Source organism: Oryctolagus cuniculus, chromosome 1, assembly GCF_051225735.1.
Source record: "Oryctolagus cuniculus isolate XC-2025 breed Fujian yellow rabbit chromosome 1, ASM5122573v1, whole genome shotgun sequence".
Lineage (NCBI taxonomy): Eukaryota > Metazoa > Chordata > Mammalia > Lagomorpha > Leporidae > Oryctolagus > Oryctolagus cuniculus.
The window spans coordinates 65,823,540-65,849,649 of NC_142867.1; the positions used below are offsets into that span (position 1 = coordinate 65,823,540).

Here is a 26,110-nt window from a genome sequence, read left to right on the forward strand (position 1 = left end):
GGACAGAATCTGGCGCCCCGACCGGGACTAGAACCCGGTGTGCCGGCGCCGCTAGGCGGAGGATTAGCCTAGTGAGCCGCGGCGCCGGCCTATCTCTAGATTCTTGATTTGACTTGTTCATCAGATTATAATGCTGTAAAATTATTATTAACAAAAAATGTGAATGGTAGGTTTTCCACCCAAAACAAAAGGGTGATATTGCAATGTGAACTTCTAGTATTGTAGTTTTGTATGATCAAGACTCTTATGCATTTTAAACTTCATTCAAATTAGAAACAGTGGTTCAAAAAATTAAAAAAAAAGGAAATATAAATTTAAACTGCAATAGGTATCATTATGTATGTATTAGAATAGTTAAAACATAAGAAGACTGACTATACCAAGAGTTGGTAGAAACATGTTCTCATATGCCACTGGTCAGAATGAAAAATGTTATATCCACTTGGAAACAATTTGGCACTTAAAAAGAAAAACCTATTATTTATTCATTCCACTCCTGAGAACTTACCCAGAGAAATGAGAAACTTATGTGTACAAAGATACTTTTACACACTGGGGCTGGCGCTGTGGCTCATTTGGTTAATTCTCCGCCTGCTGGGCCGGCATCCCATATGGACGCCAGTTCTAGTCCCGGTTGCTCCTCTTCCAGTCCAGCTCTCTGCTGTGGCCCAAGTGCTTGGGTTCCTGCACCCGCATGGAAGACCAAGAAGAAGCACCTGGCTCCTGTCTTCGGATCGGTGCAGCGCCAGCCGTAGTGGCCATTTGGGGAGTGAACCAACAGAAGGAAGACCTTTCTCTCTGTCTCTCTCTCTCACTGTCTATAACTCTACCTATCAAATAAATTTAAAAAAAGTTATTTAAAATAATAAAAGATACTTGTACACAAATGTCCACAGAAGATTGACCTGTATCGGAAACAAACCAAATAGCCTTAATAAGTGAGAGGATAATCACAGTGTGGTTTATTCATCCAGTGGAACTCTATTCAGCAATGAAAAGGAAGAAACTATTGAACATACCACAACATACTTATCACTCAGTTATTCAGAGTGAAAGCCAGATTAAAATAAGATTATGTAATGTATGTTATCATTTATATAAAATTCAAGAAAATTGAAACTATAGTTCCAGAAGGTGCATCTGTAGTTCAATGAAGATGGGGCAGGCATGGGCAGGCAGGCAGAGCCTGAAACTTGCAGTTACAACCCCATTATTTTTGGGGCAATAGACATGTTCACTGTCTTAAGTGGGGTGATGGTTTCACAAGTGTATACACATGTCAAAACGCTAATTTTTTTTTCTTTTTTTCTTTTTTTTTTTTTTATTATTTAATGAGCATAAATTTCCAAAGTACAGCTTATGGACCACAATAGCCTCCTCCCCCCCCCCCCCCGTGTCTTCCCTCCCATCCACAACGCTCCCCTCTCCCACTCCCTCTCCCCTTCCCCTTCACATCACAATTAATTTTCAATTATCTTTATATACAGAAGATCAATTTAGCGTATGTTAAGTAAAGATTACCACATTTTGCTCCCACACAGAAACATAAAGTGTAAAATACTATTTGAGTACTAGTTATAGCATTAATTAGACACCTAAGAGTAATTGTGTATTAATTACAGAGCTCAACCAATAGTTTTAAGTAGAATATAAAATGCATCTTTTGCATTGTTGTGGCTTCCCCCCGACCTCCCTCCCTTCCGTGGCCCTCCCTCACCCACTTCTTCTCCCCTCTCCCCCCTTCATCACGCTTCATTTTCGGTTACCTTCATATACCGAAGATCAATTTAGTATATACTAAGCAGGGATTTCAACAGGTTGCACTCACACAACCGAACCAGGTATAGGGTATTGTTCGACTAGTAGTGTTGTTTTTGAGTTTCATAGATAAACATATTGAGGACAGAGATCCTGCGAGGGGAGCATGAACCCAGTGACTCCCGTTGTTGATTTAACAATTGGCACTCTTATTTATGACGTCAGCAATCACCCGAGACTCTTGCTATGAGCTGTCTAGGCTATGGAGGCCCCTTGAGTTCACCAACTCTGAATTTGTTTAGTCAAGGCCATATCACAGTGGAGGTTCCTTCCTCCCTTCAGAGAAAGGCGCCTCTCTCCTTGATGGCCTGATCCTTCTGCTGGAGTGTTGTTCGCCAGGATCCTTCATTTAGATTGTTTTTTTGCCACCGTGTCATGGCTTTCCATGCCTGCGAGACTCTCATGGACCTTTTAGTCAGATCCGAATGTCCCAAGGGTTGATTCTGAGGCAGGAGTGCTGCAAAACGCTAAATTGTACACTTAACAAATGTGTCTGGGGTGGGTGTTTGGTGCAACAGATAAGATGCAGCTTGGGACATCTGCATCCCTTGTCTGAGTGCTTAGTTTTGAGTCCTGGCTCTGCTTATGATTCCAGCTTCTGGCTGATGTGCACCCTGGGAGGCAGCAGGTTATGGCTCAAGTGGTTGGGTCTCAGCAATCCATATGAGACCCAGATTGAGTGCCGAGCTCCTGGCTTTGGCCTGGCCCAGCTCTGGATGTTGAGGGCATTTGGAGAGTGGGCCAGTGAATGGAATATCTCTGCCTCTGTATGTCTCTCTCTCTCTCTCCCCTGTTTCTTTTCACTTAAAACAGGTAAAAAGAAATATTTTTAACAATTAAAATGTGTCAGGTCTGGTGCTGTGGTGTAGTGGGTAAAGCCACCGCCTGCCATGGCAGCATCCCATATGTGCTCCAGTCCTGGGTGCTAATGTGCCTGGGAAAGCAGTGGAAGATGGCCCTAGTGCTTGTACCCCTGTACCCATGTGGGAGACCTGGATGAAGCTCCTGGCTCCTGGCTTTGGCCTGGCTCAGCTTGGTCATTGTGGCCATTTGAGGTGGAAGGTGTGTGTGTGTGTGTCCCTCTCTCCACCTGTGACTTTCAAAATAAATCTTTTAAAAGTTATACCGCCCAATAAATCTGTTAAGATTATGTGACCTTATTTTGGCAAAAATACATGTGCATATTATGCAATTGGAAGAGGACATATACACCAAAATGAAAACACAACTTACTTTTCTGTCCTTTTGCCCTTTCTTTATCTTTGTCCTACTCATCTTCATTTGCTTATTTACACTTTCAGATTTCAAAAACTGACATGTATTGCATGTGTAACAAAAATAATGCAGAACAAAGAACCAGAGAGATAAAGAAGGAAAGGTTGTGATCTTATTAACAGGGACAGGAGGTACAATTTTAAAGATATCTCTTATTTTAGAACAAAGATTTGTACAAAAATCCATCAGACATGAAACACTTAGGGATTAAAACAGTGGGCTTTTGTGCACCTTAGAAAGCAAACGCTAAAATTTTAACATAACTGATAAGCCAATACAGATAAAAAAATGTATTAAAAATCTCAATCCATAAGAGGGCAGAAGAAGGACAGGAAGAACAAAGAACACATGAGACACTTTGTCCTTTATGTTTTGCTTGGAGTTTTTTTTTTGTTTTTTTTTTTTTTTTTGTCATCCAAGTTTGTTTCAATTACTTCTGGCTTTTCAGTTATACCTAAGAAATGATCCCTCATTCTTAGGTTAAGATAAGCTACAGAAAAATTCACTTATGTTTTCTTCTAATGCATGTATGTTTTTACCTTTTATTTAAATCTTTGATCCATTCAGAACTTATTTTGTACTACCAGGTCCAATTTTTTTTGGTTACATGTAATTATACAGTAGTTCTCATCAAATCCATTACTTGAAAGTCTTGTTCCTCACTGACTTGAGATGCTGTATTTTTTCTTTTTGACTCTTTCACTTTCCTTTATCTTATTGTAGTTTTAAAGTAAGCAGATTTAAAGATTCTGACTTTATTAAACTGTAACATTTTAAGGGGTACCTTGGTGTTTTCTTAATTTCACGTTGAAGCACAAAACCCGGAATTCTACAACTTTGAACGCTAATGAAGTGTTATTTTCTTACAGTGCCACAAGGTTGCAGTAGTGAGAGAAGACAAATTAGAAGGTAAATGTATTTATGATTTGGCAGGTTTTTTCTTATGGAGTCAGTGTAAGTACAATAAAAAAAAATCTTTACCTAACAGCTGCATGCTTTTATTTATATATATATAGAGAGAGAGAGAGAGAGAGCGAGCGTGAGAGCGAGCAAGCTACTTAATAAAAGAGCTCTGTTCCTTTTATGAATAGTTTCTGAAACATGTTTTAAAACATAATACTACATCTGCCTAACTTCCTGTTCTTAAGGTTGATAGCTGTATCAAGCGCTTTTATCACAGGATTTCAAAACTTATGACAAACATACAGAAAAACTATGATCGGTACTGTATAGGACACCTCATTGATAAAAATACTGCATTGTGTTCCATACAGTTTTTTTTTTTTTTTAAGGAAGAAAATAAAAGAACACTTTTTTAGAAATGAGAAAGACTCCAAAATTGAATAACTTTTTTAAAAAAAAATTAGTTATTTTAAAGCCACAGTTACGGAGAATAAGGGATAGACAGATATCTTCCATCAGCTGGTTTACTCCCCAGATGTCCACAAAGGTGGGGGCTGGGCCAGACTGAAGCCAAGAGCCAGGGACTCCATCTAGGTCTCCCACGTGGGTGGCAGGGCCCCAATTGCTTGGGACATCTGCTGCTTTCCCAGGCATAATAGCAGGGCTGGATTGGAACTGGAGCAGCCAGGACTAAAACCAGTTCTCATGGGATGCTGTCATCACAGGTGGTGGTGTAATCTGCTATACCATGATGCTGCCCCCAGATAACTTTTTTTTTTTTCTTTCTTTTGACGGAGTGGACAGTGAGAGAGAGAGACAGAGAGAAAGGTCTACCGTTTTCTGTTGGTTCACCCCCCAATGGCCACCGTGGCCGGCGCACCGTGCTGATCCAAAGCCAGGAGCCAGGTGCTTCTCCTGGTCTCCCATGCGGGTGCAGGGCCCAGGGACTTGGGTCATCCTCCACTGCACTCCCGGGCCACAGCAGAGAGCTGGACTGGAAGAGGAGCAACTGGGACAGAACCGGCGCCCCGACCAGGACTAGAACCCGGTGTGCCGGCGCCACAGGCGGAGGATTAGCCTAGTGAGCTGCGGCGCTGGCCCCAAATAACTTCTACATTAAATTTGTCCAGCTGTTTTAAGGCTGTTAGTACTACTCTTTGTTTAAAACCCAATTCAAAAGAATTTAATAACAGATCTTCATGATCCTGAACTTAAGTTTCAAAACAAAATTTCATTATTGTACTTTGTAGACTCCTGCCAGAATAGGGGGGTATTTTCTCACCTAGTTGTCTTTGGAGTATTTAGGGTGGTGGTGGTGGTGTCCCCTGTGGCAGATAGAGTCAGATCTCATTATTATTTAGATCTGTGGTGGTTATCCACTCTGTGCCTTGCTCTGTTTTAGACACTGGGGCATGTGGAAAGGTAGGCACAGTCCTTTCCTTTGTGGAACTTACAATTTGTTTTTGTGATTTTCTTTTTTTTCTGCAGATTTATCTAGTTAGTAGTATTTTTATGTAGTTGCTTTCTCTAAACTAAAATTGAAATATGTAAGTGAGCCTTCTCAAGTAGAGATTACTTATTTTTAATTATATGCTAGAATGTGAGGTTCTTCACTGGCCATAAAAAAAGAACATTGTAGTCACCATTGGTCATTAATTAATATTTGCTGAGTGTCTACTGCATGAGTGATATCCTCAGTTGCTGTACTTAGGAATGACTCACTGCCACCTATGTTGTCATAATGTCCCCACTGCAGACAGAAGGATTGATGTTACACTGTATATGTGGCTATTTGGCCTTCTAGAGTTTTTGAACCACTACAGATGGCAAATGGTTTAATGCAGATGGGTTTCTTGTTAAAGTCCCCACATGCGATGAACTTTGTGTATTAACAGACTGCTTTTCCTGTTGACTTGTAGCAGTGAAATCCAAGCTAGCTGTGACTGCCAGCATCCATGTGTACAGCATCCAGAAAGCCATGCTAAAGGACAGTGGGCCTCTGTTCAATACTGACTATGACATCCTTAAAAGCAACTTGCAGAACTGCAGCAAGTAAGCTCCTTAATGTTCCTTGTGGGCTTCTTTAGGAATTGATTTTGTAAGATGTTTACACAGTGGCTGCCTCTTCAGAGTGATTGCCAAGTCTAGTAAAACCCCATTTATCTTGCAGTAAGACACATGCTTGGTTTTATTAGCACATCATAAGATGAAAAATAGCAGCCACAACCCACATTGAAAACCCCAATGGACTCCTCATAAATCTATTTCTCCTTTCAAAACTGTTTGTTGTGCCCCCTTGGTACTCCTTTACCCCAGTCTCTGCTTGTCTAAATCCTACCTACCCTTCAAGAACAGGTTCAAATGTCCTTCAAAAAACTATGCCTAATTTGGTATATCTCTTCCTTCTAACCAACAACAACTTCTTGAGCTTCCATAGCCAGAATCAGGTCCTCTAAATCTTGTATCTTTCACAGTACAGAGAGGTGATGCATGTGCATTTTGGAAGTTGATGGTTATAGACTTGAGTAGTACTCTGCTGATTTAATAGCCCACTGGGTTTGGGCAAGTTACATAAGCTCTTTGAGCTCTTATTTCATCTTTAAATTGGATGTAAATAATGCCTACTTTGTGGGGTTGTATTGAAGGCTTAAATTAGTTCTTCAAACATACATTGTGAGCACCTGCTACTTTGACAGGTACTAAGCCAAATCATTGGAATTGATTCAGCAAATATCTGATTAGTATACCTGTTATTTGCCACACATTATAGGATGACTATCACCCAGTACCTACTCATGGAACTGATGATCTGATGGGAAACAGGCAGTTAACACAGTGTGGTCATGCTATAGTAGGAGCAACAGGAAATCAGGGAGAACACTTGTATCCTGCTTTTGGGTGGGTGGAATGAATGGCAAGACAGAAGTCTTTTTGAAGGTTATAACATCAAAGTTGAGGGTTGAAGGCTAGGCAGAGGAGAAATGGAAGAGTAAGAACAGAGCTGAGAGAGAAAGCATGATTCTTGTATGCAACCATGATAGTTTCTGTGGCTGGAACTTAGAGGGAGAAAATGAGATAGAAGACTGAAAATGTGCCATTATGCTTTGACTCCTGGGATAAGGAGTTTCATTCTGAGAGTACAGGGGAGCCACTGAAGATTTTTAAACAGATGGAGTAAAATGATCAGAATTACATTTCAGGGGCCTGCACTGTGGTGTAGTAGGTTAAGCATCCACCTGCGGCATGTGTACAGCATCCAGAGTCCCAGCTGCTCCATTTCCAATCCATCTCCCTGCTTATGGCCTGGGAAAGCAGTAGAAGATGGTCCAAGTGCTTGAGCTCTTGTACTTGCGTGGGAGACCTGGAAGAAGCTCCTGGCTTTGGATGGCCCAAGTGCGTCTGTTGTGGCCATTTGGGGAGTAAACCAGCAGATGGAAGACCTCTCTCTCCTAAGTAAATAAATAAATCTTAAAAAAACAAAAAACAAAAAACTGCATTTTAGAAAGATCACTCTGGCTGCAGTGTTATAGGTAGGTCAGAAGGCAGTAATCTGGAGGCAAGGCAATCAAAGAAGAGAAATGTTGCCATGATCCATGATAGGGAGGACAGCTGTGGTAAAGTAGTGGTGGAGATGGAGAGACATGAAGATTAGAGTCGTAATTATCAAGGGCAAGCTGTGGGTGTGAGATAGCTGTTCATGGTGTTAGGGATGATATTCAACATCTGTTTGAGTAACTGGGTACTAAGGGAATGTAAAAGGAGGAGCAAGCTCTAAGAAGAGGGAAAAATGATGAATTGGGTTTTGGACATGTTAATTTTTAGCCGATCCGAAGCCAGGAGCTTCTGGGTCTCCCACATGGGTGCAGAGGCCCAGGGACTTGGGCCATCTTCTACTGCTTTCCCAGGCCGTAGCAGAGAGCTGGATGGGAGGTGGAGCAGCCGGGTCTCGAACCGGCGCCCATATGGGTTGCCGCCACAGCACCGGCCCCTAAAGATAGATTTTGAAATCAGAGAAAATAGGATTAGTAACTGGATCATAGCAATAGATAAAACTTATACAGAATATAGAATGCCAGGTCAGTTACTAGTGTGTGACCTTGGACTAATGATTTAACCTTTCTGTGTTTTATTTTCCTTATCAGTAAGATGGAGTTAACAAGAATACTAACTTCATATATGTTATAAAGCTCTTATTGCAGTGGTTGACATGTAGTAAGCGCTATTTAATGATAGCTTTTTCAAAAAAATATTTATTTGGAAGGCAGAGGGACAGAGACAGAGGTAGAGAGACAGAACAAGAGAGATCTTCATCTGCTTGTTTACTTCCCAAATGCTTGCAATAGCCAAGGCTGTGCCAGGCTTAAGCCAGGAGCCTAGAACTCCCTCCACATCTCATGTAGGTGGCAAGGACCCAAGTATTTAAGGCATCATCTGCTGCTTCTCAGGTACATTAAGAGCAAGATGGAATGGCAGTGGAATAGCTGGAACTCAAACCAGGCACCCCAATAAGAGATGTAGGTATCTGAAGCAGGGGTTTAACCTGTTGTGCCAAAATGCTTACCCCATTATAGCTATTTTGAAAGGGATGCACAGAAAAAGAGGGGACCAGGAAAGAGCTGCCAAAGACAAAAAGAAAATCACTAAAGTGTATGGGGTCCCAGCACACAAGGGAAGAGTTTCAGGAGGGATTTTCAGGAGGGATTGGTCTACAATGTGAAATGCTGCTGAAAAGCCAAGTAAGAACTGAAAAGTGCCCATTGATTCAGTGATGGTTGTGGTAAGAGCATTTTCAGTGGAGTGACCAGGTTCTGTCCAGCTGAGTCAATGGGCAAATGAGGAAGTGAGACAGCTAATACATGCAACTCTTTGCGAGAAACTTGACTATGAAATGGAGGGGAACAGAGGGCAGTAGCTAAGGAGGAACTGACACTAAAGAAGGATATTTACAGTTTTAAAGTTGAGGATGATATGAACTTACGTTGTTAGGAAAAAGGTGTGGAAAGAGAAGGTTGAAAATATTGGGGAAGATGGGGTAACTGATTGAGATGGGTTCTTAAAGTGAAATAGATGCAGAATTGGGGCTGGCATTGTGGCATAGCAGGTAAAGTGGCTGCCTGTGATGCCAGCATCCCATATGGGTGCCAGTTCGAATCCTGGCTGCTCTACTTCAGATTCAGCTCCCTGCTAATGGCCTGGGAAAAGCAGTAGAAGATGGCCCAAGTACTATACCCACAAGAAGATCTTGGCGTCATCCTGGCCCAACCCTGGCTGTTACAGCCATCTGGGGAGTGAACCAGGAAGTAGAAGATCTGTCTCTTTCTCTCTCCCTTTTTCTCTGTAACTCTTGTCTTTCAAGTAAATAAATAAGTCTTTAAAAAAAGACTTACGAAATTGCCAGACAGAAATTCCAGAATAGGGATCATGTCTGTTTTATTAACTGTATAACCAAGATGGTGCCTGGCATGTGATAAATAATTGGCATATATAATTGCATGTAATTGTTGAATGAACCGATATTAGTTCCTTTCCTTTAGCTCAAAACTTCGAGTGTAATAGGCATAAATATTTTTTAAATATATAACCGCAATGAAATAATGTACAAATCCAGAGTCTTTTTGGGAAAGATTTCAAGAGAACATTGAAATGTTGGTAAGTTTATATAAAATCTATTTTAGGATTTTGAAATAATCTGTGTTTAAACCTAGTCATGGCATGTAAGGCTCTAAAAATCAATTCTTCTGTTGTATCTATGAAGTAAGCAAACAAGAATAAAAGTGACTCAAAAGCTCAAAATGAAATTTCCACAGGGCCCATTAAAGTAAACATGGCAAGTAGGATTGTGATAATAGGAAGCACTTCCATGAAACTTTACCTAAAAACTTAGTGTCCTCAGTAGAAATGTGAAGAATTTATCTCCAATAAAGAAGTTTGTGTTTGGTCCTGAGAATTACTGGCCAACTGAGAACTGACTCATGATTTTGTGTGTTTTAAGAAGTGCTGTGACAGGAAGAAAGTTGAAATTTTAGGATTGAGCAGAGATTCTTCTCTTCAGACATACTCCCAGCCTAACTTGATCGCTTCCTCATTGCCAGTTCCTGGTCCTGACCCTAAGGTGTGGAATGTGAACCAAACGGAGAAAGAGTTGTCTCAGGGCCAACTTTAGATGTTGACAGTGAAATAAAACATTGCCCTTTTCCTTGTACCTGGAAGCACTACAAGGCCAGAGAGGAAGAATGGTGGGTGAAAGTAAATGATTTCCATCTGTTCTCAATTCTGAGGCACAGGAGATGTGTGTTATATAGGGTTTGCTGATGCGGACTGTAATAAATCAGTGGAAGGTTTCTGGAGCTGTAGATGCTAGCTTTGGGACTGTTCAGTCTAAAGCTATTCTTGACATGAAATGAAATTATATTGTGTCCAATTGTTTTCTTAGGCCAGTTATTCCATCAGTCAATGTTGTCAAAGTTGTACCTTGTTGATGTCTAAGATAATTGATGTTACTGCATATTTTCTGATATATTAAAGAAGACAAACCAGAAGCCTCAGTCACTTAAATAGTCATTCTTTTTTTAAAAAAATTTATTTATTTATTTATTTGAAAGAGTTACACGGAGAGAGGAGAGGCAGAGAGAGAGAGAGAGAGAGGTCTTCCATCTGCTGGTTCACTCCCCAGTTGGCGGCAACGGCCAGAGCTGAGGCAATCCAAAGCCAGGAGCCAGGAGCTTCTTCTGGGTCTCCCACATGGGTGCAGGGGCCCAAGGACTTGGGCCATCTTCTACTGCTTTCCCAGGCCATAGTAGAGAGCCGGATTGGAAGAGGAATAGCCAGGACTCGAATCGGCGCCCATATGGGATGCCTGCACGGCAGACAGCAGCTTTACCCATTACGCCACAGTGCTAACCCCACTTAAATGGTTACGTCTTTCCTAATACTTGCTATGTGCCAGGTCTTGTGTTGACTGCCTGAAATAAAAGTGACAGCTAAAACCTGCAAGGAGCTCTTCCCTACCCTCAGTGAATAAAAGACATGGAAAATAAAATGCCTTTATTTGCTAGGATTTTGCTTAAGTATAACCCTTAAAAACTTTTTTAATTGATTTGAGAGATACAGAACTCCATCCACTCTTTGTTGTACACACCAAATGATCACAATGGCCAGGACTGGGCTGGGCCAGGCCAGTTCATAGGAACCATGAACTCAACTCAGGTCTTCCACATGAGTGCCAGGAACCCAGCCACTTGCATCATCACTGTTGCCTCCCAGGATCTGCATTGGTGGGAGGCTTGATTTGGGAGCCAAGTATAGGACCCAAATTGTCCAATGTGGGGCATGAGCATGTTAATCACTGGGATAATTGGCTACCCCAGTGTAACCCTTTGAGAAGGCTGAATCAGTTATCCTGCCACATTGTAGAACATTACATTATGGGTTTGTGTGAAACAGGCACATCTCTAATGATGAGATGAATCATTAGAAAAGGTGACTGTTCCCTTTAATATACCATACAAACTATTCCACCAGATTTCTTCACTTGGCTTTGGACATACTTGTCTGGTACTATTTGTTAAGATTGTTAGAAATTAGTAACAAATGATTGGGAAGGACTATAGGTTATAGGAGCCAGTCACTCTATTCTCAGCTTCTTCCTTTTTTTTTTTTTTTTTTTTTTAAGATCTATTTGTTTATTTGAAAGGCAGAGTTAACAGAGAGGCAGAGGCAGACATAGAGAGAGGTCTTCCGTCTGCTGGTTCACTTCCCAGTTGGCCACAATGGCTGGAGCTGCTCCGATTCGGAGCCAGGAGCTTCTTCCAGGTCTCCCACGTGGGTGCAGAGGCCCCAGGACTTGAGCCATCTTCCACTGCTTTCCCAGTCCATAGCAGAGAGCTGGATCAGAAGTGGAGCAGCCAGAACTTGAACCAGCACCCACATGGGATTTGGGCACTGTGGGCAACAGCTTTACCTGCTATGCCACAGCACCGGCCCTTCTTCCACCTTTTAAATCAGACTTCTCAGGCCAGGAGAGCTGCCAGGAAACTTGTTAATAATTAAAGCTCTTGGATTTGATTCAGTCCATATTCGTTGCATAGCCAGCTATGTAAGAGGAAGACCTTCAAATTAAGGGATAACCATGTGGTTTCCCAAGGATAGTAAAATTGCTAAATATTTTATTATTATTTTGTGAATTCTTACTCTTTTGAATTAGGATTTTCTTTTTTCAAAGAATTAGGAATATTCAATATGGTGTGGTAGAAGATACCTGATTCCAATCCTAGCTCTATCATTAACTAGATGTATAACCTTAGGACAAATCACTCATTTCTCTTATCTAAATGAAGGTTTCTTTATTTCAATGAGTTTGTTTCATTTTTTTTTTTAAGATTTACGTATTTATTTGAAAGAGTTAGAGAGAGGGAAAAACAGAAGCAGAGATCTTTCATCCACTGGTTCACTCCCCAAGTGGCTGCAACAGCCAGGGCTGAGCCAGGCTGAAACCAGAAGCCACATCTGGGTCTCCCACATGAGTGGTAGGGGCCCAAACACTTGAGCCATCTTCTGCTGCTCTTTCCAGGCCAATCCAGGAAGCTGGATTGGAAATGGAGGAACAGGGAATGAACTGGTGCCCATATGGGACACTGGTATCTTAGGCTACTGCCTCACCTACTATGCCACAAAGCCAGCCCCATCAATGAGAGTTTTATACCAAACAAGTTCTAAACATCCTAGTTCTAAAATTCCCAAATTTTATAGTTTCTGGGTTACAAAGAAGGAAGAGTTTGAAAATAAGGGACCAGAGCAATTAGCACAGTGGTTAAGATGCCACGTAGGACTCACATATGGTGGAATGACTGAGTTTGAGTGCTGGTTCCAGTCCCATTCCAGTTTCCTGCTAATGGACACCCTGAGAGCCAGCAGGTGATGACAGGTACTTAATTCCCTGCCACCCATGTGGGAGATCCAGATTGGATTAAGGGCATTTGAGGGTGAATCAGCAATTGGAGATCTTTGTCTCTCTACCTTTCAAATAAATAAATAAATAAATAACTCTGGAAATCCAGAGTCTAGAGATAGGTTTGATACTAACATTAATTTAAAGTAACATTTGTGTCCTCAGGTTTAGTGCCATACAGTGTGCAGCTGCTGTTCCTAGAGCTCCTGCAGAATCCTCATCCTCCAAAAAGTTTGAGCAGTCAAATCTTCAAGTACCAAGTGAGACACAAGTGAATAATGAGCCTACTACCAATGGTCATGGCCCACCTGCCTCCAAGCAGGTTTCCCAGCAGCCGAAAGGAATTATGGGAATGTTCGCTGCTAAGGCTGCTACTAAAACCCAAGATGCCAACAAAGAAACAAAAACAGAGGCTAAAGACGTAACAAATGTGAGTCCTCTTTGAAGATATGCCTTTATTATAGCTTAGAATGGGAATCTAAAAAAGTACTAATAATTCCAGTAATAGTAGTTTGATTACATAAGTTTCTGATTTTTCTACTGTAGTTTGAACCTTTTAATCTCTATATTCTCATCTAAAGCAGTTTTTTACTTTTGCTAATATTTCTTGTCAAAGCTTGTATTCTACTGTCAAATGGTATTGACTGGCCTGAAAACATCAACAGGATTGTTGAGAGACCCAGTTGAGATAGATAATGCATGTGAAAAAATGTTGAAAATTGCAAAGCTTAAGGAATTGCATGTTAGCAGTCACTCTAGGAATATTTCCATATATGTCCATATATGCTTGCCTTGTATTTAACATTCTTGTTCTATACATTTTTCTTTTCTTTTTTTTTTAGATTTATTTATTAATTTGAAAATCAGAGTTACTGAGAGAGGAGAGGCAGAGAGAGAGAGAGAGAGAGAGAAAGGTAGAGACAGAGAAAGAGGTTTTCCATCTGCTGGTTCACTCCCCAGATGGCTGCAACGGCCGGAGCTGCGCCAATCTGAAGCCAGGAGCCAGGAGCTCCTTCCAGGTCTCCCACGCAGGTGCAGAGGCCCAAAGACTTGGGCCATCTTCTACTGCTTTCCTAGGCCATAGCAGAGAGCTGGATCAGAAGTGGAGCATCTGGGTCTCGAACCAGCACCCATATGGGATGTTGGCGCTACAGGCCAGGGCATTAACCTACTGTGCCACAGCACCGGCCCCTCCAAACATTTTTCTTGATCTATTTCTTCAGTTGAGTTCCCTTAGTTTTTTATTGTTCAGTCATCTGGACTAAAGGGCATTGACTTAAAAGATTCAAGAAAAATGTAATTATTGTCATTACTGTTGCCATCATTATGATTTTTTTTTTTTTTTTTTTTGGTCATCTTCAGGCTTTTGTTCTGGGAAAGTAGAAGAGGGATAGCGTGAAACACACTCTTTGAATTTGTACTGTGTGCCAATAGTTTGATCTTTGTTTAACTCCTCTTGTCAGTTACATGAGGGACATACTACCATTTCCATTCTGTATGTGATAAAACTGAAGGCTAGACTTGTTAAAAAAAAATGTGCCTATAGGTCATTTTGCTGGTATGTGGTAGAACCATGGTTCAGATCCATTTCTTAATGATTAAAGATGTTTTATGTTGAAATTTCCTCCCCCTACTTCTACCATACTCCGTCTGACCTGTTTTAATTCTGTCAAACTAAATAGTTTTTAAGTAGGCTCAAAGTAAGTTTAGCCATATCTGTGGATAGTAATTTAATAAGCACTATGAGAAACTAAGTGTTGGAGATTAACACCTGATACTGTCTGGTATGGACTGTTCTAGATTTATCCTTTCTAATTCCTACACAATCATACATGGTTCTATACAGACTGTATAGCACACAATGTGCTGTGCTATTGAAGAGATGGTTCGAGACTGCTCCTTCAAAAGTCAGCTAAATGCTAGGGAAAAATCGTGTGTGTTTTCTTTTCTATGCTTTTAGGCATCCTCGGCAGGCACCAAGGCATCTGGGAAAGGGAATGTGATGAGCAACTTTTTTGGAAAAGCTGCAATGAGTAAGCTTGATTTTCCTTTGGCTAATAAATGAATGTTAATGCACTAACGTAATTGAGGGAAAAGCTACCTTCTAGTTTTTGCCCATCTGGGAGACTACCATAAAGTATTCCTGCATTCTAACAAATTTACAGTGTCCTGAGAATATACTGATGAAAGTAACTCAGCTGAAACAGTGGACTTTATAGGTGAACTGGGCTCAGTTGAGATCTCTTGAAGGTGGTTTACTTTTCCTACTTTTATCTCCTTCCTTGAAGAGAGAGGGACATATTTTCTTCATAGCGCTCTTGAAAATGGGTGGGAAAATGAATGGGATACTGGCCGGTTAAACAGTGTTGTGTTGAGGTTGAGACCACAGATGCCAGAGTCAGTTTGCCTGTTGTGACCTTTAGCACCCTTATCTTCCAATGGGCAGCAAATATTTTCCCCTTTTGAATTAAACCTTAGTGTGAATTAGAAGAGCCCCAGTAGTAATAGCCATCTTAAAGTATCTATTTTTGAGAAATCAAAAATCTTACTTATTTAATAATTTTTTTTAATAAGAATGATTTTCAGTGGAAAGAAAGCACAGTCACATATTTTCATACTTTCATGTCAAGTACACCTCCACTAGGTATGTGTGGCAGGATACCAGGGAGAATGCAGAAGCCTCAGGATAGTTAGGGTACACTTCTTTGGAGCATCAGTTTGACAAAGATTCTGCAAGGAAGCATTTTGTTTATACACCTATGCAAGCAGAATTAGTGAGAATTCTGCTTTTCCATGATGGTTAATTAGGTAGACAGGGAAGAAATGAAGGTGATAGTTTTTTATTTGCAAAACTGCTATCTCTTTATATTTTAAAATGGAAAATGTGGTACTTTCAGAGTATTGGGAAGCAGAACTGAGGTACTGCAGACGATACAATCACGGGAACTCAGGGAATTCCTGCTTTCTGAACGCACAGCCATGCTGGTGTCAGTGGCCTGCATGGCTGGTAGCGGGCCCCTGGACATGATCAGATTCTAAGTTCTTGGCAGTTTGTTGAGGCCCACACGTTTGTTTCTTTTCTTCTTTTTTTTGACTGGCGTGGCCAGTGAGGGAGAGAGACAGAGAAAGGTCTTCCTTTACCATTGGTTCACTCTTCAATGGCCGGCGCACTGCGCTGATCCGAAGCCAAGAGCCAGTTGCTTCTCCTGGTCTCCCATGCAGGTGCAGGACCTAAGGACTTGGGCCATCCTCCACTGCACTCCCAGGCCAAAGCAGAGAGCTGGACTGGAAGAGGGGCAACCGGGACTAAAACCTGGTGTGCCAGTGCCGCAGGCGGAGGATTAGCCTATTGAGCCATGGCGCTGGCCTCTTTTCTTTTTAAATGTCTTTGTCACCTTAAAAATCAGTGCATTTTTAGAATTATTTTTCCTTTTTTTTTTTTTTTTTAAGATTCATTTATTTATTTGAAGGTAGAGTTACAGAGAGGCAGAGGCAGAGAGAGAGAGAGAGAGGTCTTCCATCCACTGATTCATTCCTCAGGTGGCCACAATGGCCAGAGCTACACCAATCTGAAGCCTGGAGCTAGAAGCTTCTTCCAGGTCTCCCACCTGGGTGCAGGGGCCCAAGGACTTGGGCCATCTTCTTCTGCTTTCCCCAGCCATAGCAGAAAGCTAGATCGGAAGTGGCACAGTCAGGACTTGAAACAGCAGCCATATGGAATGCCTGCACTGCAGGCAGCAGCTTTACCGGCTACGCCACAGCACCAGCCCCATAAAATTATTATTCCTTAAATTGACATAATCATTGTAAATATTTATAGGGTGCCGTTTAATACAGTGTGGTCAAATCAGAATAATTTATCAGTTTCATCTCTTTAAACCTCATTTCTTTCTGTTAGGAACTTTGAACTTCTGTCTTCTAGTTTTTTATATATAATAAGTTGTTGGAAACTGTAGATAAATTATTTTTAAATATATTAAAATATGTGAACATCTTGCTAATTATAACACCAAATCAGAATGTATAGAAGTATACACTTATTTATTTAGCAATACTAGCTGAGCAGCTACTACATGTTTGCCACTTATGTTACTGGTGATACAATGGAGAAAAAGACAATCAAGATCCCTTCCTTATAGCCCGTATGTTCTACTAGGAGAGAGAAGCAAATGAATGTGGAAAAAATGAAATCGTTATTGACTGTAATTGCTCAGCAGAGGGCAACAGGGTGTTATGATAGCATGAGATGGGAGGAGGGAAACTTGGATAAAATAAAAAATAGTCACCTAATAAAAAGAATCACAAGGTTGACTTATTTAACAGGTGTTTTCTCAAGGCTGAATATTCAGTATAAAATTTTGAATTTTTTGAGACATAGCAATAAATTGCAGTAATGATTAAGCTTGAGAGTTGGAGAGCTGGTTTTAAGGGTTTGAACCATCTAAGAATGCTGATCAATAACAGGTGTTAGCAAGGATGTGGAAAAATTGAGTTCTCATACTTTGGACTTAAGGAATGGAAAATCATGTGATGGATGGTTTAAAAAACTGCACACAAAAATTTGTACACAAATGCTCATAGCAGCATTTTCCATAATGTCCAAAATGTGGAACCAACTCAAAGGTCCATCTGATGAAGGGGGTAAATAAACTGGTATATCCAGATGGTGGAATGTTATTCAGCCATGAAAAGGAATGAAGTACAGATACATGTGATGCATGGGTGAACCTGAGACATGAAGTAAAAGGAGGCCAGCACCATGGCTCACTTGGTTAATCCTCTGCCTTTGGTGCCGGCATCCCATACGGGCGCTGGGTTCCAGTCCAGGTTGCTCCTCTTCCAGTCCAGCTCTCTGCTGTGGCCCGGGAAAAGGCAGTGAAGGATGGCCCAAATGCTTGGGCCCCTGTACCCGCATGGGAGACCGGGAGGAAGTATCTGGCTCCTGCTTCGGATCTGCGCAGCGCCGGCTGTAGCGGCCATTTGGGGAGTGAACCAACAGAAGGAAGACCTTTCTCTCTCTCTCACTGTCTGTAATTCCACCTGTCAAATAAATAGCCTCTCTTTCCTTGGCACAAGATCAGAAATATTTGGAGGTTTTTCCTTATAATAATATAATTTTAAAACAAATGGTAGTATAACAGTATAACTTATAAAATGTAAAATTTGGATATGTTGTAAAAACACATATATTCAGAAGATTGTTTATTAGGACTGGCTATTAACCCCTACACCCTCTAGAGATGCATGCTTACTCTTGTACTCTTTGGGATATTTTGGTGAAAATATTTGAGAAGCATTGATACTTACGAACCGACAGTATTGGAAATGCACGAGCGTATACCACCACTGGGCTGGTGAATTCCACCATCCAGAATACCCTTTTTTTTTTTTTTTTTTTTTTTTTTTTTTAAGATTTATTTATTTGAAAGGCAGAGTTACAGAGAGAAGGAGAGACAGGGAGAGATCTTCTCTCTTGGGATTCACTCCCCATATGGCCACAATAGCCAGGGCTGGGCTAGACTGAAGCCAGGAGCTTATTCTGTGTCTCCCACATGGGTGCAGGGGTCCAAACACTTGGGCCATCTTCTGTTGCTTTCCCAGGCGCATTAGCAGGGAGCTGGATTGGAAGAGAAGCAGCTGGTACTTGAACTGGTGCTCATATAGGATGCTGGCACTGCAGGTGGCAGCTTAACCCACTACGCCACAGTGCAGGCCCAGATTACCCATTTAAGTCTTAAAAAACAAAAACCCAAGTATAAGTAGTTTGCATTTTACACTTTGGTCCATCATGTACATTTTCAACTCATACACATATTTATTATTATATCAAACTGTATGTATCAGCCAAGATTATCAGTTTTTATCTATACTTAGATGATTTAAGCTGCTATACAACACATAACCAAAGCTGCTTATTAAGGAGCTTCCTACTGCTTATAGCTAATAGTGTTTTGTGACTTTGCTTGTAAAAAAATTACTGCTGAGTACAGTGTGAAGGCAAAATTATATACCTCTTTTTTTTTAAGATTTATTTATTTATTTGAGAGAGTTACACAGAGAGAGAAGGAGAGGCAGAGAGAGGTGTTCCATCTGATGGTTCACTCCCCAATTGGCCGCAATGGCCAGAGCTGTGCTGGTGCAGGGGCCCAAGGACTTGGGTCATCTTCTACTGCTTTCCCAGGCCATAACAGAGAGCTGGATTGGAAGAGGGGCAGCTGGGACTAGAACCAGCACCTATATGGAATGCCGGTGCTGCAGGCACCGCCACAGTGCCAGCCCCCAAATTATGCTTCTATAGTCTCTCAGATGGCTAGGCCCATTTGCATTTCCTGGTCCTCTGCACTGCACAATGGTTTTTGTGTTTTTCAACTGGTGTGTAGGGAAAGGGGTAAAGATGGACTTTGGAGTGTTAAACTGACTAAGGTTCAAATCCTGGCCCTTTGCTTTTGTATGTGTTACCTTGGGTAAGTCACTGAATCTCACATACTTATCTCTTAATCCTTACAATGATACAAATATTATCCCAGTGATTACAGATAAGACTGACTCATATAAAATAACTTGCCCAGAGGGAAGAATAGTCTTCCAATTTTGTCATTAGGGTAGGAGTGAGAATAAGAGTATCCAAACTTGAAAAGGTAGACTCTGGTAGAAAGAAAGGTTGTGCCTGCATGTTCTGTTATCAGCACTTGTAAGTTGTGTACTTAGGGGAAACATTTTATAATCCTTCTGACTCCTAATTTTCCTCATCTGAAAAGTGAGAGAGATGATACCTCATAAACCTATATTTATTCTTTCTAAGCTTAGCTTTTACTATCATTTGGCCTAGGGGCGGTCATAATGAGAGATTAGTGGGAAGCAAGATAAGAACAGTTATAGCTAGTGTAGTCAATGAAAAGGAAAAGTGTTTTCTGAATAGACCTAGAGCTCCCTCAGGACAGCTGCTGATTTTTATCCTTTTAGCCCCTGCTCTTAATATATTACCTGGCACTTAGTAGGCTGTCATGAAAATGATGGATTAATATTGCATGCTGGGGTTATATATCGTCTGCTATTCTTTATTTGTAGATAAACTTAAAGTCAATTTGGATTCAGAACAAGCAGTGAAAGAAGAAAAAATAGTGGAGCAACCTCCAGTGTCTGTCACTGAACTGAAGCTGGCAGCTCCTGCAGGCCTGAAGAAATCCAGCAGAAAAGCAGAGCTTGTTAGGATGCAGCAGAAAGAGAAAAAAAGGTAGGGAAATTTTGTTGGTTATGGGGAAAGAGAGTCCCTAATGGGGTGAGAAGGTCTGTTCAGGCAGATTGACAGCAGGCAGTTTTCAGCTGAGTACTAAATCCTACTTCATACTTTAGGAATTCAGCTATACAACCAAAACACAGAGGGAAGCTCCGCAGCGTATCTAGTGGAGCAGGAAGGCGCAGTCAGGCGGCTTGGGTGATTCAGGGCTCAAAGTTTTTTTCGTCTTTTCTGTTTTCTTTCTTTTTCTTCTCTTTATTTCTCTCTTTCTTTATTGGACCCCTTTGAAATAAATTGGTTGTCTTTTCTCCCTTCATTTTAAATTTGTGAACATAGCATAAGTATTTCTAATTGTATGTCTGTTTTTCACTTCAAATTGCCAAATGAAGGGTTACTGTTTCCAGTCAAATTTAAGAGAAAAAGTTCTTTGTTTTCTTTTTATATCAATGAGTTTATTTTTCAAGTGGTAAAATGTAATTAGAAAAGAAAATAAAACGCACACAAGCTGTTAAAAATGGATCCAGGAATTTGAGACACTACCTCATAGTTGGTAGAAATTAGTTTGTTGAAAGAAATTCTAAAGAACACTGTCAGCACTGATAGGCCCAGAAAGACTTGACTTTCATGGCAGGGTTAGAGCTACTCTAGTAGAAAACATCAACAAAATAGTGGCATTTTATGGCTAAAGCTCTGTCCAGTGAGCCTCAACTCCTAGGGACACATGATATAGGTGGATTAAAGTGTACCTAAACATGGGTGTAACACACACTGTTCATGGTTATTGCCAAGAATGCATTCAGTAGTTCACTACTAAGTATGGTGTTAAGTGTACAATTGTTGTAGATGCCCTTACCTATACTGAGAAAGTTCTTTTTATTTTAAGTTTGCTGAGAGATTTATCATGAATGGATGTTTTTGTTTTGTTTTGTTTTGTTTTAAGTTTTAAATGTATTTACTTTATTGAATAGTAGAGAGAGAGCTTGTTCACTCTTCAAATGTCCACAACAGCCAGGATTGGGCGAAGCCAAAGCCAGGAGCCTGGAACTCAATCCAGGTCTCCTATGTGGGTGGCAAAGACTCAAGCACTTGAGCCATCACCTACTACCTCCTAGAGTAAACATTAACAGGAAGCTGAATTGGAAGCAGAACCAGTATGCAAACCCTGGGACTCTGATATGGGATACTGGTGTCAACTGCTGTACCAGATGCCCATGTGCTGAATTTTGAAAGATGGATTTTCTGCATTTAGTGAGATGATCATATGATTTTGTTAATGTGGCGAATTACATTGATTTATTTAAAAATGTTAAATTCACTTCTCTTTTTGGGGATGAACACCACTTGGTCATGATTATTCTCCTTTTGTTGCTGGAGTAGACTTGTTGGTGTTACATTAAAGATTTTTGCCTATGTGGTTATAAAGGCTATAAGTCAGTTATTTCTTTTTTTTTTTTAATTTTTTTTTTTTAATTTATTTGACAGATAAAGTTAGACAGTGAGAGAGAGACACAGAGAGAAAGGTCCTTCTTCCATTGGTTCACCCCCCAAATGGCTGCTACGGCCGGTGCTGTGCTGATCTGAAGCCAGGCCCCAGGTGCTTCCTCCTGGTCTCCCGTGCAGGTGCAGGAGCCCAAGCACTTGGGCCATCCTCCAGTGCCTTCCCAGGCCATAGTAACAGAGAGCTGGACTGGAAGAGGAACAACCGGGACTAGAACCTGGCGCCCATATGGGATGCTGGCGCCACAGGCGAAGGATTAACCAAGTGAGCCATGGCGCTGGCCTCTGGTCAGTTATTTCTGATAATGTCTTTGATAAGTTTTATTATCAAAATTGTAGAAACATTAATTGGGAGGAAGCTTTTGTTTTCTTAAGGAGTTTGTGTTAGATATATTAACATTTTTTAAAAGATTTATGTATTTATTTTAAAGTCAGAAACGCAGAGGAAGAAACAGAGAGAAATCTTCCATCTGCTGGTTCACTCCCAAAATGGCCCCAGTAGCTGGGTCTAGGCCTTAGCCTGGAGCTTCTTCTAGGTCTCTCCTGTATTCAGGGGCCCAAGAATGTAGGCCATCTTCTGCTGCTTTCACACGCACATCAGCAGGAAGCTGGATAAGAAGTGGATGAGCTGGGCCCTGAACCGATGCCCGTATGGGACATCTGTATCACAGGTGGTGGCTTTACCCACCATGCTACAACACTGGCCCAATATATTTCTTTAAAAAAACAAGACAAAGAGCCAGCACTATGGTGTAGCGGATAAAGCCACCACCTGCAGTGCCAGCATCCCATATGGACACCAGTTCGAGTCCCAGCTGCTCCACTTCCAATCCAGCTCTCTGCTATGGCCTAGGAAAGCAGTAGAAGATGGCCCAAGTCCTTGGGCTCCTGCACCTGTATGGGAGATCCGGAAGAAGCTCCTGGCTCCTGGCTTCAGATCTGTGCAGCTCTGGCCGTTGCAGCCATCTGGGGAGTGAACCATCAGATAGAAGACCTTTCTCTTTCTCTCTGCCTCTTCTTCTCACTCTATGTAACTCTGACTTTCAATAAATAAATAAATCTCATAATAAAAAAGAAAAATCTGAGCCTGAATATCTTTTTTTTTAGAAAGATATTTTTATTGTAAATTTGATTCAAATTTTTTAGTTCTTCTTGGATCAATTTTGACTTAGTTGTATTTTTAAATAAATTTGTCTATTTCTCAAAGTTACTTAGTTTATTGACATAAAGTTCATAAAATAGCCTTATTTGAGTATCTAAAGAATCTAGAATTTATGGGAATTTCAAACTAAATGTTTTTCAAATTTAATATATATTATATAACAGAATCACTACAGATTCTTTCATTATTTCATTCTCAATTGTTAGTGTTTTCCTTTTTTATATATATATATATTTTTTTTTTTTTTTTTGACAGAGTGGACATTGAGAGAGAGAGGCAGTGAGAAAGGTCTTCTTTTACCGTTGGTTCACCCTCCAATGGTTGCTGCGGCCAGCGCACTGCGCTGATCCAAAGCCAGGAGCCAGGTCCTTCTCCTGGTCTCCCATGCGGGTGCCGGGCCCAAGGACTTGGGCCATCTTCCACTGCACTCCCGGGCCATAGCAGAGAGCTGGACTGGAAGAGGGGCAACCGGGACTAGAACCCTGTGTGCTGGCGCCGCAAGGTGGAGGATTAGCCTATTGAGCCGCGGCGCCAGCCTTTCCTTTTTAAAATGGGTTTTGTAAGAGCCTTATTTTATTAGACTTTGCCCAAAAAGTAACAACTTTTGGCTTTGTTAAGCTTCTCTATTTTCTGTTTCATTGATCTCTGCTCTTTATTATTTCCTTTTACTTACTTTGCATTTAATTTTTTGTTTTTTAGTTCTAGGTAGAAAGAAAAGTTGATGCTAAACTTTAGATAAGACATTGTTATTTGATATACAAAGACTATGTCTTGTATGTATTTGTGTTTCTGACATACAGTAGGCCATTGATAAATTATTTGTTGATTGAATGACTTGTATGGTGGAGTATCCATCCAGAGGAAGTAAATATTGTCACAGTGATGTCTGGGCCTTTTATTATAATCACCTTAAAGTCTTATTTTTATGCCATTGCTTATATTGTGTTTCTCTTTCAAATATTTGTCTCCTGGAGTGAGCATTTAGCCTAGTGGTTGAAATGCAAGTTGAGATGCCTCATCCTATATTGGGGAACTTATATTTGATACCCTGTTCAAGCTCCTGACTCCAGCTTGCTGCTAAGATAGATCGTAGGTTGATGGTTCAAGTGTTTGGGTCCCTGCCACTGTCACGAGAGACTTGGTTTGAGTTCCCATCTCCTGACTTGGCCTGTTCCGTTTCTGACCATTGCAGATGTTTGAGGGTGAACCAGCAGAAAGGATCTCTCTGCTTTTCAGATGAACAAAAATTTTAAAAATAAAGTATTTGTTTCCCCTTTCTACCTGGTGAACTTCTATTCTACCTGACTTTTTAAAGTTCCTAAGAAAAATCATGTCCCCAAACACCTCACTTGTCCAGTAAAATTTATCACATTGTATTATAGCTAATGATGTTTTCCAGAGCTTCATGAGAACAGTATTTCCTGCTTGATCTTTGCATCTCAATGTTTAGTGAATAGCCTTATAGGTAGATAATAGTTGTCTTAACATTTGCTAAATGATTGAAGGGCCAATTGGGAAAATAAAAAGGAATTAGGAAAGATTCTTAATAACTTGATTATAACTTCCTGTGGTCAATAGAGAACTGGAAGAATATTTTACTCTGACCACACTATGAAGTGACCTTCTTGTGATCAGTTAGCAGAGTGTTCTTAAAACAAATTCTTACTGGTCTACTTTGTTCTTTTCTACCCTGTGGAATTAAGACTGTGAGTTATGAAACTAGAGCTATATGAGCACTGCTTCCATTTTTGTTCTGTGTAACAGGCTTAATTTATTCCTGAATGGCAACAGGGGGAAGCGAGTAGATTTATCTGATGATGAGACAAAGGAAACTGAAAACATGAAGAAAAAGAGGAGAAGAATCAAACTTCCTGACTCTGATAGCAGTGAAGATGAAGGTGGGTAATGCTATTAGTTTTTAACCACAAGGATCATTTCTTACCATGATGTACAAGAAGCTAAAAAAATTAATCTGAGTTACAATGAGAAGAGGAATTCTAGCACTGAGACACATTGCACCTGTTTCTGTTTGAAGTCTATTTTAGCTTTTTGACCAGAACCATGATCTGGTAATTTGCCAAAACAATGGACACATAGGGAAAGAAGATAAAGATTATTATTACATATGATATCTGAAACATTTTCTTTTTTTGAAAGGGATATTCCTTTGGATACTTTTTTTTAACTCTTTTTAACAATTGTGACATTCTAGGCATCAAAGGTGGTGGTGGTGGTGGTGGTGATCATACAGATAAAACGAACATTTTGTTTTTTGAAAAACAGTTGTTGAAAGGGAATGATGCTCTGAACCCTTCCAGTTGTAGTCTCTGGGAAATGGAAATTAAGAAAATGAAATAAGGGCAAGAGTCTCACCAAGAAAATTAATATGCTTTTTAAAAGAATATTAAGTATTCTTAATAGCCAAGATAGCTTCCCAAATCATGTGAAGGAAGTACATGAAACGAGAAAGAAGCTAATGAGAAAGATGCCTGGGCTGGATTGATAAGCCGGGTGATTACACTGGAAAGTCTTTTTTGAGAACCTGTGGTGAAAAGCTTGAGCTGCTGTAATCAATTCTGCATAAGTTGGCCTAATGAGTATAAAACAGTTTAGGTTGTAGGTGGAAATCTAGTCCAGAGGAATTCAGCAACACACGGAAGGATCATAGGGAAATATAAACTAAATCTCAAAGAGGATAAAGAATAATGGGGTCTTAATCAAGTCCTTACCTTGGCCAGCTACAGATGTGGGACGAGCTACACCTGCTTTTCACATTCTGGTGGTTCCACTCTGCTGTGTCTGGCAGGATGGCCCACATGCAGGTCGGTCTACTACTTGGACAAACACTTTGAGGAACACAATGAGCATCAGCCTATAGTGTTACTCAGAGATCTTTCCAAACAAGTACCAAAAACGCATCTGGTGTCTGAAGAGGAGCAGAGGAGACAGTGTCCTCCAGCAGAGTCTAGGCTGAGCTCATTATGTGATAATCAGAACCATACATTCTTTAGATGACTTCTTCTGAAAGATCAACAAAAATGAAATATTTATGGGATTTCAAACTAAATCTTTTTCAAATTTAATATTTGAATAAATTATATAATATATATTCAAATATAATGTATAAGGTAGCATTCAGAGAATATTTGAAAAGTGTCCAAATCATTTGTCCATACCTGTCCATTAGCTATTTCTTCATAGCAATAGAGCTCAGTTAAATGGAGCTGCAAGTAGATTTACTATAAAGTATTTAAGATAAAATTTCTTCATT

General features: G+C 40.5%; 1 protein-coding gene across 7 annotated transcripts in view; it reads left to right on the top strand.

The window, feature by feature from the left end:
- Nucleotides 1-26,110, top strand: part of POLD3 (DNA polymerase delta 3, accessory subunit) — a 59,770-nt gene that overhangs the window by 21,767 nt on the left and 11,893 nt on the right. For 3 of the 7 annotated variants that reach the window (XM_089330854.1, XM_089330865.1, XM_089330866.1), the window contains 6 exons: nucleotides 3,963-4,002; nucleotides 5,916-6,048; nucleotides 13,091-13,373; nucleotides 14,904-14,976; nucleotides 20,012-20,177; nucleotides 24,604-24,737. In XM_089330854.1, coding sequence (XP_089186980.1) covers nucleotides 3,963-4,002; nucleotides 5,916-6,048; nucleotides 13,091-13,373; nucleotides 14,904-14,976; nucleotides 20,012-20,177; nucleotides 24,604-24,737 — 829 coding nt within the window. The remainder of the gene's footprint in view (nucleotides 1-3,962; nucleotides 4,003-5,915; nucleotides 6,049-13,090; nucleotides 13,374-14,903; nucleotides 14,977-20,011; nucleotides 20,178-24,603; nucleotides 24,738-26,110) is intronic. The other 4 variants (XM_002708695.5, XM_070075369.1, XM_008264043.4 and 1 more) reach the window with 3 other exon arrangements.